Here is a 15648-nt window from a genome sequence, read left to right as displayed (position 1 = left end):
TTACGCTATAGTCCGTGCCTCACAGCTTACCGTTCCATCATTCTCTATCTCTCGTGTGTTACTTTAATATCCTCGGTTGGAATGGAAGAATCTGGAGAGCACAAGCGCCTCGGGGGTCTTCGTTTTTCTTCCAGTGCTAAGAAAGCGACGGAGCCCAAGTACTGCTGCTGCAGGGGAGTCTGGCCTACCCACGTCTCTCCCCTTTAACGGCACGCTGCTCGCGAGGACACAGAAACCCTCCCTCACCTCCACGGTGAGGGACGTGTACGCCGCGAGAAAAAGTCACAGGACGGAACGATTTGAAGAGCACTGGTCTGCATCACATTGAGAGCCTTCCAACTCCAAATGTCAGTTCTCCTCCCGAGACAGCATTTCCGGGCCACCTCCTGCGCCTCCTGCTTCTGGGAAAGTCAGCTACGCTGCGCATGAGGCCTGTAAAATGCTTTGGCACTTCTGTAAAAGCGCGCAGCTCCCAGGCCGTCACGTTAAATTAGCCGAGCTTGGGGAGGAGAAATGAAGTCCTTAGGACGTGAAGACTTGAGGAGGAGAGCAGGAGCAGGCAGTGCCAAGAACACTGGCCTGGCGTCGCCCAGACCTGGGTTTGAGAGGCAGCTGTGCCGCGTTTTGAGCTGTCGACAACTGGCAGGTTATTTAGTCTCTCTGAGTCTCAGTTTCCTGGTCTGAAAAATGGGGCTATGAAGAGTACTCATCTCATGGGGTTTGTCGAGATTAAGTGATACCATACATGTGAAGTATTCTGCAAAATCCAGGCGTTCAGCCAGTGTAGCTGCTATTACTCCACACCTCCCTTCCTTTCAGATGGACCAGCCTCTCACCTCACCAAGAGAACAGGGGCCAGTACGCCCTCCGTTTTCCGGCAGCCCTTCTACAAACCTACCTACGCTGCCCCCGTATCCCTGGTCCTGCTCCAGGCCGAGCAGTCAGGGCAAATCCCTCCCCTGGGCTGTGGGAGGCAAGGTCCTGCCCCCGTCGCTCACCCCCTCTTTCCCGCACTGGCAACCTTCCTCTCTTCCATCTTAACGTACTTTCAAGGACACATAGAAAACTGCAACAGAAGTTAACAACTGTGAAGGGTCAGAGGAGGTGGACAGCTGGGTAGGTGAGGGACAGGAGTCGGGGGAAGACCTTTCACTGTATCTTTGTCAAACTCCTTTGATTTTAACACACGTGAATGTTCCACCTCTTTTAAAAAGGTGTATGTTTTCAACTCCGTATCCCCGAGCTAGTACCTTCTCTATCTACTTCCTTTTAAACCAAGCTTCCCGATAACGTGGCGAACACAAGGTCTTCGCTTTGTCACCTCTTAAACACAACCCACTGCGATCTGGCTGCCCCCCAGCTGCCCCCCAGCTGCCCCAGCAACCGGCTGACCTCTCAGGTCAACGGACTGCTCTTCTGTCCTCAGTTTACCTTCTCTCTGCTCACTGCAGACCAACCCGTCCTCCATCTGGACACTCTCCCTGCACTCAGCTCCTAAGCCATTTTTAGCGCCTGTTTTCTTTCTACCCTTGTGGCTGCCTCCTTGGTCACCCGGAAGGTCTGCTCTTGCAGGAATCAGGGGGCCAGCTTGCATTCTCTCACTGCTTCCACAGCCAGTGTATTGCCTTCTTCGCCAAGTTCACCTGCAAATACTTTTCCTGCCCATCGTTTCATCGCCACGGCCACTGCCTTCACGGGCTGTTGACACTGCTCATGAGCTTCTGGAAGATTCCTCTTACCATCGACCTTCCTTTTTCAAGCCCATCTTCCACACTGTCACTAACGAGATCTTCATAAAATATAAACCTAAGCATAATATAGCTTCCTGCTTAAAATCTTTCAACGTCCCCACAGTAATGATCTTTCCCTTCTGGATAAAGTCTGACTCATAAGCAGGCCGCCCAGGAACCTTTCACTGGCTTCTGGCTGATGGCTACAGGCCCTCGGCCACCCATCACTCCCGCCTCCCCTAAACAAAGCACATCTCTCTGCTTGGAATACGTTTCCTTTTCTTCTTTCTTCAGCTGCTTCTTGCTTATCCTTCAGCATCTGAGCCAAGTGTCCCCCCTTCTCTGGAAGGGCTTTCTGGGAATCCTCAGCCTTGAGTTAGGTGGACCCTTTTCTGAGTTCCCTAAGCAACCTTCTTTCAGGACCCTTGAGAGAGGCCTTATATTTGTTTGTTTATTCCCAACCAGGCTGTGAGAGCAAAGATTGACTTTTTATCCTCCAAGTCTTACTTTCCAGAACAGAGTCTGGCCCACGGTAGGTGCTCACAGACGCTTGTCAAATAAAGGATTTCCTAAGGAAAGCTGAATACCTACCGGGGAGATAGCCAGCTGTAAGATTGTCCCATTCTTAATGTCACTGCGAGTCTGGGTAGCAAAGAGAAAAAGAGAGTAGCTAAGATAAAATACTAAAATTGTGCAAGCACGTTGCATCAACAAGAACTTTGTCATTTTTATAGTAGTTGTAACTGAGACTCTTCAGTCAGGGCCTCTTCTCCTGCTTGTTTCTTGGCAAAGAATTTCTAAGATCCCTTTCAAGCACCTCTCAGGAAGCAGAAGCCACATTTTTCCAGCCACCAGAGGAGGACAAGGGCCGATGCTCCCTGATCTGCCCAGGAAGCAGCTCTTGACCCAGGAAGCGGAAGCTCCCTGGATGTAAGGAGGGCAAACAGTGCTGGCCCCCGGGGTGGCTCACTCCAGAGCAAGGCCTGTGTTGGTTTGGCTTCTCCCTGTACTAACCTGTTCGGTGATGTAGAGCTGGGGACCGTCTGCATAACGGAGGGTGTAATACTCCGGGTTTGGCAGTGACCACCTATGTAAGAGAAAAACAGTACAGCCTGTGTGGCCATGCCTGGGGGCCTGTCTAGAAGCTGCAAATAAATAATTTTCAGTAGAGTTGATTGAGGGATTGGGCGGTCTGTTTGATGTACGGGGGAAAATAAAACCAAAGCTTTGGGTTGAGATGTTGAACAGTAACCTCCTCAGCCTCTGTAAAGATGGGGACCACAAAAGGTGGCACATATAATTCAGCGCAGGTCTCACATCCCACCAGGACCTCAGGTGGGGCATTCCTGGGCTTAAAGGAAAAACTAAAGGTTGACAGGTCTTAGGGGCATCCCCACCAGCTATACTTTCTTTGTAAGACAATGATCCACAAAAGCCTCGGACTGGGGACCCGACCAACTGCAGGTCCTCGGGCAGAATTCCTTTCAAGGTCTGGCAAGGCTTCTCTGTTTTTAGCCTGTCACCATCCAAAACAGGGGCAGTTTCAACTTACCCATCACAAACTTCCTTGATGATGGACGCCAGGGGCCGTTTCTGAGAGAGAGAGAGAGAGAGAGATCCTTCACCGGGAGCCACATCCTGCTAGTACCAAGGTCCTGAGGAGAGGGTCTGCCAGGCAGGGTCATCCTGAGGCCTGAGCACGGACTTCTTGTCTGAGAGCTCTTCTCGAAGAGGAAGCCTCTCCCAGGCCATGGTGACCAGCCTTCCACAGGGTGGGACAGGGCTTGGCTTTCCTGTTGCTGGTTCTTACACCTAATGCCAGTGGTTCCCGCCCCTAAGACGTCCCCGCCACATGCTCCCTGGATCCTTCTCCTGGCACCGCTGCCGCTCCCTTCCAGAGCTCACCTGGTCGATCTCGAGGAGCTGAGCATTAGCGCCTGGCCACTCGATGGCCACTTTGACGATGTCTGATGGTGGTGGCATCGTTCCCAATGGGCCCTGCTTCTCCAAGACACACAGACACAGCTGCCTGGGGGAAAGAATCAGAAAAAAGGAAAAAGTCAGAGTTTGCCTTCACTTTTCACTCTTGTTACACGTTTTGGAAAATCAGTAGACAGAGAGTGTCCAAAGATACATACATATAGAACTCCTTGGTCTGAATTCTTCTAGATCATGCCACAACCTTTCCTTGGACATTTTGTCTCTTTAGATTCAATCAGCAAGTAGAAAAGGGACAAACCTATCTATCAACTGCAGATGAGCCAGCCGCAAGATCTGCCAATGCGCCACTTCAGGTGAAGGGCCAGGAGGACCCCGGGGTGGAGGAGAATATTTACTGCAAAGTCCTGTCCTGGGACCTTGAGAGGGAGAAGCTTATGCCCTGAGACTGATAAGGACAGACACAGCCTTTCCTTGGCTGAGCAGGTAGCTGAAGGAGCCAGCCTGCTCTGCTCCGCAGTCATCCCAGGAAGATTCCAGAGTCAGCAGGGCCTGGCCACACGCTCTGTTGCTTCCTCTCTACTCACTGCCGCCACTCCTCCCCCCGCAAAGGGACACAACGCGGAGCCTCCACCGTGTGGGATGACACAGACTTCAGAAAATGGAGAAGAGAAGCGGGACAGGAAATGCTATTTTAGTCCCAACTGCCAAAGGCAAGGGCTGCTGAGGGCACAAGCATAGGGAGGTGAGGACACCCTCACACAAGGGCCCAGCTATTGGAGGACAAGGCGTCAGAAGCGCCTCTGACCCACTGCTCTCCAAAATAAAGGAAAATAAATCATTTTGAACAAGTCTGGGAGGTGGGCCCACGTGACTGGTATCCTAGGCAACTCTGCGAGCTTAGTGGTGTTCCAGGCAGTAGCTAAAGCATTCTCTCTCCAAGGTCTGATGAGGGGAGGTCACCCCGCTGATGGATTATTTCAATGTGTGTTTACACTCCATGCCTGCAGCTTCAGGAGAGGCCTCTCTCTTCACGAAAGAGGCCTTTTTCCTGCACCCCCAGGTTCAGCCACTTGCCCACAATCCGTGCCTCACTAATGGAGTCCGCCCGCCTCTCCTGGAACATGCGGCATAGCTGTGCTGAGCTGGTATTTGTGGAGGCCATCAATTTTTCGGCCCAAACACAGTTGTTATTTCTCACAGCCTTGTAAGTACTAACCTCTTTGGTGACAGGGGTACAAGTCCCTTTCCCTACAAACCTACAGGTCTCAGAAAGAGAGAAGCTTTGCTGGCCATTTCCTGGTGAGGATGGGGTGCTTCAGAAGTCAATTGTCAAACATACCAGCACTTCCAGAACATGGCAGCACAGAAGAGATGGTTTTCAGTGTGCCATCACTTATTCTGTTGAGTCCTCCCAGCAGCCTTATGAAGTAGGCAGCACAGGATTACCTCCATTTGAAGACACCAAAACTGAAACTCAGTGTGGTTAAGGTTGATAAAACATGGAGTTGACTTTGGCCAGTGCTACCCACCCCCAAGCCACCCCTACCCCGGGCTGAGCTAGCCTGAATTTCTGCTCACTGCAACTAAATCAAGCCTAAAGGTGAAGTGGGCCGGTCTCATGGCCCTGAGAGCTTCCACAACTTCTGCAGCTCCAGGCAGAATTTCTCACATGTAATTTTTATGTGCCTAGACACACAACAAACCTCTGAAAAGAAACGGGCCCATCAAAAGAAGTCCTGGTTGAGATGCTCTGCTCCAGTGACACAGTAAAGCAGGGGTGGTACCGTGCATCTCAGATGCCTAGGGCAGGAGTCCTTATCCTTATCTAAATCTGCCATAATTAGGAGGTTATGACTGTAGAGTTGTGAGATCATTTTTTTTGACTGAGATACAACCTACAAATAATCAAATGCAGAGCTTATGTGTATATACGTGTGTGTATATATATAAATATATATACAAAATAGAAATACACATACCGTCCTGTAACCACCACCCAAAGCAAGACACTGAACATTTTCACACCCCCCAGAATTCCCTCCTACCTCCTTCCAGTCAACCCCGCACCTGCCAGCCCTCCAAGAGGCAACTTGTTTCTGATTTCCAATGCCATGGTTTTGCTCTGCCTGCTTTTGTACTTCGTATGTGTGCAAATGCACAATATGGCCTTTAAGACCATTTGTTATTTAGTTTAGTTTCTTCTTCTTTTTAAAATAAGTAGGCAGTGTAGGTGCAAGAGGAAGAGCGCTGGGCTGGATGACTTATCCCTGCTGAAGCATCTGGATTCAGAGCCAGAGGACTCAGGACCTAGTCACAGCTCCATCACTGAGTGTCTGGGTGACGTACACATGTCCCTCTCCAAAAGAAGTTACACCCTTATTTCAACGGTGCTGCTAAGAAACAAATCATATTTTTTGGAACTCCTTTCTGTTTGTTTTTGTTTGTTTGTTTGTTTCTGTTGTTTTTCTGTGTGTGGCATGGGGGATCTTAGTTCCCTGACCAGGGATTGAACCCGCGTCCCCTGCATTGGAAGAGCAGAGTCTTAACCACAGGACTGCCAGGGAAGTCCCTGGACCTCCTTTCTGGATACTGTCTTTGGAGATAAACGAAGCTAAAGTTCATTATTTTACAGTTCCACCTTACTGTGACACCACATGGCATTTCCTAGGTTGACTATCTCTCTTTTTAACAATATTTATTTATCTTCCTTATTTTTTTCGGCTGTAGCGGGTCTTATCTGCAGCACACAGATCTTTTCGTTAGGGTGCGCAGTCTGCTCGGGTTTCTCTCCAGTTGTGGTGCACCGGCTCCAGGGCGTGTGGGCTCTGTAGTTTGCGGCATGTGGGCTCTCTCGTTGAGGCACATGAGCTCGGTAGTTGTGGCGCGCAGGCTTAGTTGCCCCACGGCATGTGGGAATCTTAGTTCCCCAACCAGGGATCGAACCCACGTCCCCTGCATTGGAAGGCGGATTCTTTATCACTGGATCACCAGGGAAGTCCCTATCTCTTTCTTTATTAAAGTCAGCCCTGAGTGATTCTTGTATGTTCCAAAAATTCACATCCATTTTAAAGCACAGGGATTTGCAACCACCAGGACTATTCCAGAGATACTATAAGCCCCCATTCTCAGCGACTTTGCCCTTTCCCAATATGCCCAGGCAGCCCATGTGCCCTGGCACTCTCCCCACCCATGCCACAGCCAACAGGACCGAGGTGAACACTCAACCTTAGCTGGACTAATCCAATTCTCTCTCTTGAGCTTGCAGACACAGACTAAAGGAGACGGATGACAACGGGCCCTGGAGCAGCAAGGTCACGGTCAGCCTCAGAGCAGGTACCGCGGCAGGCCAAAGACACCAAGAAGCAAAAACCAAGAGCCTTGCAGGGGAAGCTATTCAGCAAGAAGAATCCAGAAATGTGTGGATGAGTGGAGGCCAGAAACCAGAAACCACAAAGTCCCAGAAAGAGGTGGAAAAAGCCTGTGTCTGAAGACTTTCCAGACTCCGTGGCTACACCTCCTACAGTTGGGGTACCTGAAGTTCCCCTGTTTCCTGCCAATAAAACTTTCAGTTAAACCAGCCTGCGTTTCTACTCATTGCAACTAAAAAGCCTAAGCCTAAGGGTGAGCCCCCAGCTTTGAAGGAGCTCTGAACGGAGGGCTGAAGAGACAGCAGCCTAACAGGCACAAGATGACGGCACTGAGCAGGGCCCTGATTAACACTGGCTGAAATAATGAAGAGCAAAACCCACTTAGATAAGTCTGGTTTGTTTAAAACAGTTCAGTTTTGTGGTGACTTTATGGCAAGGCATCCTGTATGCAACAGTAACGGCAGACAGCCTCTTAACATTTGATCACACGTCTGCAGCACTATCACCGCTGAGGCTCACCCGAACCCTGGAAGTAATCCCATTGCCGACGACGCAACTGAAGTTCACACGGGATGAGAAACGTATCTTCCACATGCCTCCTTCCCACCTCTTCCCCACAAAAAAAGAAAGAAAGAAATCACATCAGAACTGGGTCTCAGGACTGGGTGTTAGGACTTCAAAGTTGGCTCTCTTCCCTCTACATAATACTTCCTTTGCTGAGGATGATGACATTAGCTAACATTTACACAGTGCTAGGACACTGTTCTAAGGGCTTTACACATATTAATTCATTTAATCCACACAGCAGCCCTGTGTGATGTATCATCCCGGTTTTATAGACAAGAAATAGAGGGGCTCCCCTGGTGGCGCAGTGGCTAAGAATCTGCCTGCCAATGCAGGGTACATGGGTTTGAGCCCTGGTCCAGGAAGATCCCACATGCCGCAGAGCAACTAAGCCCGTGCACCACAACTACTGAGCCTGCGCCCTAGAGCCCGCGAGCCACAACCACTGAAGCCCGCGTGCCTAGAGCCTGTGCTCCACAACAAGAGAAGCCACCGCAGTGAGAAGCCCGCGCACCGCAACACAGAGTAGACCCCGTCGCCGCAACTAGAGAAAGCCCGCGCGCAGCAATGAAGACCCAGCGCGGCCATAAATAAGTAAATAAATAAATAAAATTTAAAAAAGAAATAGAGGCTCAGAAAAATTAAGTACTGTGCTCAGTGTCACACAGCTAGTAAGCGGCACGGCCAGAATCTGACCCCAGCCAGTCTGGCTGTTTGAGAGCCACGTGAAAGCAGGTGGCACTGTTCCCACAGCAGGCGCTCGGCGGAGGATCTGGGTTCGCTGGACCTGAAGATGAAGCACACCGGGGCTCAGAGACCAACGACAACAGCTCACCACTGTGACAGACAACGGAGCCCACTGTCTAAAGAAGGTGACCCCCACTCCCCTGGGCGGCGCTCAGCTCTTCACAGTCTAGCCAGACCTTCCTGGACTACTTGCTATTTCTACGAGGCAGGCCATGTTCCCCCTCCTCCTCCGTATCTTTGCATTTTTGTCCTTCCTCCGACTGTCCCGAGAGCTCATATTCAAGCTTCAGAGCCCCGCTCAGATGTCCCTTCCTCTCTGTACCGGTCTTAGTTCCCCACCCCATCCCCGTTTCTCTAGCAAAGTGAAACAGGACGGGCCGTGTTCTCGTGGCATTCTGTCCACAGCTCTGTGACGGCTCCTGTCCCACCCCATTATAGTTTTATATTCCCACAGCTCTCTCCTCCCCTGGGGCAAGGCCAACCCTGCAGCTTCATCGGCTGGCACAGCGCCTGGCACACGGTTATGGTTCCATGAGCATCTGCTCAAATCCAACAGCTCTGACTTCCTCAACTCCTACAAACCAGGGCCGGCTCCACCCGGCAGTGGATGGGCAGGAAGACTCTGGTTGTGTGTTCCCTCCTCGACCCACCACCTTCCATCTCCACAGCATTTTCACTGTTTTCACATCTAACATTAGGATGTGTCTCACTGGAAAATCAGATTTAGCACCCCTGACTCTAGTTAAAAGATGGGGGAAAACATCCCTCCGCTTTTCTCCCTATGACAACGTCAGGACGTAGGAGACTAGAAGAATAATATCCTCCAGGTAACAGTCCCCAGATAAAGGATCTCCTTGTGGGGAGCCCTTCCAGCTCTCATTTGCTCACGCTTTTCATTTTCACTTTAGAAAGGAAGTGGAAATTAGGTCGAAGCAATTCAGTAACATTGCAAAATTCTCAGAGTTATAAATAGCCTCTTGCTCCACCCCTCAGCATCACTATAGAGTTCAAGAGCAAACGGCCAGGATGAGGGAGCCTTAGTTCCACATCCAGGCCCAGAAGGCAAAGAAGTAATCAACCCCTTCTGATTAAACGACTCTCCATCCCACCCTCCCACCCCCTCTCAAGTTATTACAGATATAAAGATGATTTGGAAAGCTCTAAATGTCACCAAACAGGAGACAGGCACACACTGATCTGCGGAAGATAATTCTACTCTAAGGCAGGAAAATGAAAGCCCAGGTTTTCAAAGGCAAAGTCGGGGAAACAAGGGAAAAACAGGACCTCTGTGTCTCCAGTGAGTATTCTTTAAGTGGCTTCTGGAAGGTGTGCCTATAAAATCAGCGCGGTTACAAAAGGCCCCACAAAGCCCCATCAATCAATCACCCCTGCAGGGACAGCTCCAGAGAGCTGGATTCTGAGAGCCCAGCAGAAAGGAAGTGAAAGACAATCCCTTCTCATTAGTAAGGAATTCAGACGGAGGAAGGCCAGAAGGTTCCAGCTCCGCGCTCTCCCCGCCTCGTTCCTTTAAGGATAAGGATTGACGGGTGCTTTTGTTCTGCTCTTTTGCTTTTGATTCGGTGGGGGAGGCATGGGTGAGTTTGGTTTATGTTTCCTGCAAGAGAAAGCACTGCTCCAGGAAGGCAACCAGAGGTCACACCCTCTTTCTAATCAAGAGCACAATCTCAAGAGAGATTGAAACCTCTGAAACCTTCTGCCCTGAGAAGTGACTTAACTTCCCTTTGTTCGGACCCCTGAATGAGGGTGAGACTCTGAGGTACCGGGAGGGAAACTGGGTTCGAAGATTCAGGTCCTGACATTTACTGCTAGAGACGCCGAGAAGGACCATCGTACCCATGGCAGCTGAGATTTCTCCCTTCTGTTGAAATTTGTTGGACACAAGACTCACCCAAACACGTAGTTAAAAGCCACTAACTTAGAGCCACAAGTGCAGTGAGGAAGGGCGTGGGAACAGGGTAACTGGGCTTCTTTTCAAGTAACACCTACCTTGAGAAGCACTCAGCTCTCCTCTCCGCCTTAGAAACCTTCTGCAAGGTCCCTATCCTTACAGAATGGGGCTTAGACTCCACAGGAGAGCACCCAGCCCCTTCCAGCCCCACCGCGGCCTTCAGAGATACTCCGAGTGTCACAGCAGACCACCTTGCTCCCTCAAACATCAGGCTCTTCTAAGTCTTACTGGGGCCTCTGCCATTACTCCCTCCACCTGGTCCAGCTGCCAAACTTCTACTCGAGCTTCAAGGCCCAGCTCAGACAGTCACTCTAATGTGTGGCCTTCCTGGTCCTCTCCCCTCAGACAAAATGAACTGCGCCCTCATCTGCCCCCCCCGCCCCGTCTTTTACACACACTGTCACAATCCCACTGATTCGTAACTCTCTATGTGCAGCCTTTCCTTGTGCTATTCAGAGTGTGATCTGCACTCCAGCACCACCGATGTTGCCTGGGAGCCTGTAACACAGAATCACCCACTCCAGCCCAGACCCCCTGAATCAGAACCTGCCTTCAAACAAGATCCCCAGGTGCAGACTCTACACCAGTGGGTCTCGGCTCTGGCTGCACCTCATCCGTGCCCACCCCAGGTCACTGCCAACCATCCCCCTACCCCCCCCCACCCCCAGGTGATTCCAATGGGCAGCCAGGGCTGGGAGCCACAGCTCAGGGGCTGCTAGCTGAGGGCAGGGACTCATCGAGTCCGCATCTACTCCCCTGCCCACCGTGCCCGGCACACAGCTGTGCCCGGCACACAGCTGTGCCCACAGAATTCCACACCAAAAATACCCTCCAAGATGCCCCTAGACCTGACCGCCTCTAAAAGAGAACAAAAACTCTAATGACAGAGGACGAGCCACCGCCTAGAACTCCACAAAGCCCTACAGTCATCGAGATGGACGCAGAAGGGGGTCTGTGTTTCCAGCCCACTTGCCTCAGTTTCTGGAACTGAAACAGAAACTGAAGTGGAAAACACGAACCAGAAGTACTGTCTGCCTTCATGGGACCGCGGCTGCCGCGGGAAGGCAGAGCCTGTGTGGACACGGGGTGAGCGGGGCTGAGAAGCCCTGGGTTATGACTGAAACCCCGGGCTGGGGGCCCAACTCCTTCAATACTGACCCCAACCACACAGCATTGTTCTCACTGCAAAATCAGGCCAAGCCTCTCACTTTACAAATAAGGGGACTGAGGTCCAGAGAAGCTGGCAAGGCCACACCAGCAGTCAGGAACCAACGAAGGCCTCGGCCCTCCCTTCTGGGTTAGTCCTGCCCCTGCAGCACAGGAGACCTGACTGCCCAGCTCTGCCACGAGCACAAGCCTCTTTGGACTTCAGGTCCTGATATGCACGAGGAGGTCGGACGAGACCTTTGTGAGGTCTTGTCCAACCTTGACCTTCCAGCGAGGCAGAGTAACTTAACAAGGTAAGGAGCTTGTGTTCTGGAGTGGAACCGACCTAGGTTTGGATCCCAGTTCTAAGAATTTCCTTATCTGTTAAATGGGGATTCGAATCAACCCTACTCTATAAAGTTGCTGTGAACGTGGGGTGGGATAATACACGTAAATCATTTAAGCATAATACCTGACACAGAGTAAGCAGAACTCCAACAGTATGGACTTGAAGAAGTTGCAAAAGCACTGTAACCATGTTTCCCTGGCATAAAAAAGCCCTATCTGCCAGGCTTTAGTATACTGATGACAGAACGAGAGAATATATGTGAAGGCAGTCGGGGAGGAAAATCAATATAAAATTATTATTTATTATTATTATTATTCTCCTAGCAGAAGAACCTTGGAGAGCTTCATAGTTAGTTCCAGAGCAGTGGCCTATACAATGCCTGGCACATAACAGGTGCTCAACAAATCTTTTCTAGTGACTCAATTAAAACCAGTATGTCTAATGGGTTTACACACTCTGGCTGCTTAAGCAGCCAGACCGGTAAGTAAATATGCCAAGCAGCATCTATGTGGGAACTGTAGCAAACTACGAAGTGCCCACCTACCCCTGCAGAGGAATCCAAATCCACACCTGGAAACACATTACCCAGCGTGGCCTAGACAGCCACTGCAGCCTCTGCACACCACTGTTTCCGGTTCTTCATTACACCGCCCGGTGTCCTGCACCTCATCTAATCATTCTGTGGTCTGGTCTTGTCTTTCCAAGTACCCAGTAGGCATCCTGAAGATGAGGGCTGTGATCTATACTCCCCAGTCACCCTAAATGGCCTAGAACAGTGCTGGCCTCATGCTAGTGGGGACCTCAACTCAGTGAGCAACTGCTGAACGGAACAGCCAGACTCTTAACTCAGGCCCTGTACAAGATGCTGCGGTCTGGGTACATTCTTCTACCCAGGTCCTGGGACCAGGCTGAGTTGGTGCTGACTGTGCTGAGCTCCGGTGACTGGATCAGGAAGCACTGGCCTTGCACGATTTTTTCTTCAAATGCATCAAATCCACTTGTTCCTGATCCACCTAGGCAGGTGGTACTGATGCACCCAGACACACTGTCTCTGCATGGATGAAACCGAATATGCATATACCCACAGGTGCCATTGGTTTCTAGAAGTTTAGCCCCCACTTCCTGCACCCCCAAACTCCCCTGGCACCTCCTCGAGGCAGCACAGGGTACGGAAGGACCAAACTCCAGATGAACAGATGGAGGTCCTGGTCCTCATCTTGCCTCCTCCACTCACAAACTTTAGGATGATTGCCGCCAGGCAACATAACTTCTAGGAGCTTCATTATGTTTATTAGTAAAATGCAGACAACAACAGTCATCTCAAAAGGTTAAAGGCAATTAAATGCCACAGGTGTGTAAAGCTCCTAGCACTGCTCACCCCTGTGTGTGGCTACTGAGCACTTGTAATGTGTTTACCATGAGCTGAGATGGGCTCTAAGTGTAAAACACAGGCCAGATTTCAAAGGCTTAGTACACACACAGAAATGTGAAATATTAATAATGTTTTTAACATTGAGTATATGTCAAAATAATATCATTCTGGAATCTATTACGTTAAGTAAAAATATATTACAGAAAGTAATGTCGCTTGTTTCTTTTTGCTTTTTTAATGTGGCTACTAAAAATTTTGTAACTACATATATTGCATTATCTTTCCATTGGACAGCATTATTCTAGCACAGAGGCTGGCACAGTTTTTGTGTAGGACATCAGAGACGACTCACACCTTGTTCCTCCTGCCAGAGCCAAGTCCTACATTCATTCAGTACATATTTACAGTGCCTGGCTCTGGGCAAGATGCTGGAGATACAAGGAGCAAAAGCAGACACTATCTTTTTCCTTGTGGACCTTATTATCTGGTGGGGACAGACATGAATATTTTCATAAACAAATATAAAACTGCAGCTCTTCAAGTGTTGTGAAGGAGAAGTACAGAAGGTGATGAAAGTGGGGAATTCACTTGGTGGGGGAATCGAGGACCAGGGACTCCTCCTAGGGAAGTGATACTTGAGTGGAGATTTGAAAGATAAAGAGGAGTTGACTGGAATAATCCAGGTGGGGAAGATAAACCCAGGGAGCAGGAAGGCTAAGGGTGAAGACCCTGAGTTGGGCCAGGGCTTGGTATGCAGAAGGAACATGAAAAGGCCAGTGTGACAAGAGAATTGGGCAAGAGGGGTTAGTAGACTGAGACTAGGGAGGAGAGGTCGGTGGGATTCCATCTCCAGGGCTTGGGTGAGGATCTGAGGCTGGCCCTGCAGGAGGTGGAAGCCAGCCAGTTACAAGCAGCCGAGCGTCCGGATCTGATCTGTATTTTGAAAAGATCCTTCTGACCACGGTGCGAGGCCCGCTGGGGAGCGGCGCAAATGCCTGTGTGCAGATCGGTTATGGACACTGCATCAATCCAGGTAAGAGGCGAGAGAGGCCTGAACTGAGAGGGAAGCGGCGGAGATGCAAGTAGACGGCCTGGGGGGTCACTGAGCCGGCCGGATCGACGGGGCAGGGTGATGAGCAGTGTTTGTGTGTGTAGGAGGGGGTGGCGATGTCAAGGGAGACTCCGAGGCTTCGGATGGGTGCCACCCAGCCCCAAACACTCTTTGGGCTCTTATCGAACCCTCTCCCATCTGGTCCCTCTCCCGTCCCCTCCCTCCCCGCACCGTCTCGTCTCGCCCCCGGGTTCCATCCTCCCACCCTCCTCCTCCCCTACCCCGAGACCCCTACCCGGCCCAGCCCCCGCTCCTCTAGGCTTGGTCCGCCCTCTTCCCCACCCGTCGTCGACCCTTCTGGGTCGGGGACCCAGTGACCCTCGGGCCCGGCGGACCCACTTGGGCCGCGACCCCTCAGGGGCCTGTCGAACCTAAGCGGTGCATCCCAGGCCGGCCCTCTCCAGCCCACCAGGCCCCTGGGCAGAAGCAGGCCGCAGCCCTCCGCCTACTTCCCGGCCCGGCCTCTCCGCCCTGCGTTCCTCGGGCCAGGGCCCTCCCCGCGGCCTGGCGCGCCCCAACCCCCGGCGCGACCCACACTCACCAGGGAGCCGACCTAGGCCCAGCTCCCGCGCCCAGGTCTCCCAGCCGCCGCTCCACTAGCCTCCGCCGGCCCCGCCTTCCCTGGGCCCCGCCCCACGCAGGCAGACCCGGGCTCCTATTGCTCCATTTTACCGTCGCGCTGAACTCTCCTTCTTCAATTGGGTTACTTGCCTGTCACTCAAAAGAGGGCGGGACCAGCTGCCGGGTCTGGGAGTGAGGAGCCAGCCGCCGGTCCCCGCCCTGCTAGCGGAGGCCTCTTAAAAACACATGCTGTCTCCCCCGCCGCGGGCTCTGGGTTTTGGAAGAATGGGATTTCTCAGCAAACGCAAGAGGCTGCATTTCTTCCCCCGCATCCCCCCATCGCTCCCCGAAACTTTTCTTTTGGCACAGCCCGTGTTCCTTGTGATAAATCAGAGGTTTATGAGGGCTCAGATGTCCTCTGGTTGCACTCAGCCCCGTGCCCAGCAGGCATGTAACGCACTCAATTGTGGGATAACTGTGGTTTGGAGAACTGAGTGGGAGGTGACAGTCGTGTCAGAGGCTTTGAGCAGCCGCGGCTGCTCACCACCGAGCCAGAGCTAATTATACCGGCACCCAGGGCTGACCGTGGGCGCGGAGCAGAGGCAGAGGGGTACAGCTCAGCTGTACTGTTGGTAGGGACCCGTGGGAGGTGGTATTCGTCACTGCACCTGCAGATCGGAACAAGGCCGGGCACTGCGCCAGCGCCTCACTCGTGCTACGTCCCTTTACACTCACGGCAACTCTGATGTAGGTGTTATGTGGGTCCCCTGGTCGTACAACTAGTGATGGG

General features: G+C 51.6%; 1 protein-coding gene across 2 annotated transcripts in view; it reads right to left on the bottom strand.

Annotated features, from left to right (window-relative positions):
• The window catches only part of ELMO2 (engulfment and cell motility 2), a 38475-nt gene extending 23541 nt beyond the window's left edge, over positions 1-14934 (bottom strand). Inside the window, exons 1-5 of one of the 2 annotated variants that reach the window (XM_059037754.2) lie at positions 14839-14934; positions 3636-3759; positions 3283-3323; positions 2745-2817; positions 2322-2372 (exon numbers count right to left, since the gene is read on the bottom strand). In XM_059037754.2, the coding sequence (XP_058893737.1) occupies positions 2322-2372; positions 2745-2817; positions 3283-3323; positions 3636-3713 (243 nt within the window). In that variant the 5' untranslated portion in view covers positions 3714-3759; positions 14839-14934. The remainder of the gene's footprint in view (positions 1-2321; positions 2373-2744; positions 2818-3282; positions 3324-3635; positions 3760-14838) is intronic. The other variant, XM_067013462.1, reaches the window with a different exon arrangement.
• Positions 14935-15648: the final 714 nt, after the last annotated feature.

The sequence above is a fragment of the Kogia breviceps genome, chromosome 14 (genome assembly GCF_026419965.1).
Source record: "Kogia breviceps isolate mKogBre1 chromosome 14, mKogBre1 haplotype 1, whole genome shotgun sequence".
Taxonomy (NCBI): Eukaryota; Metazoa; Chordata; class Mammalia; order Artiodactyla; family Physeteridae; genus Kogia; species Kogia breviceps.
The sequence above is the reverse complement of the archived record's forward strand: the minus strand, read 5'-3'. Positions and strand labels throughout refer to the sequence as shown.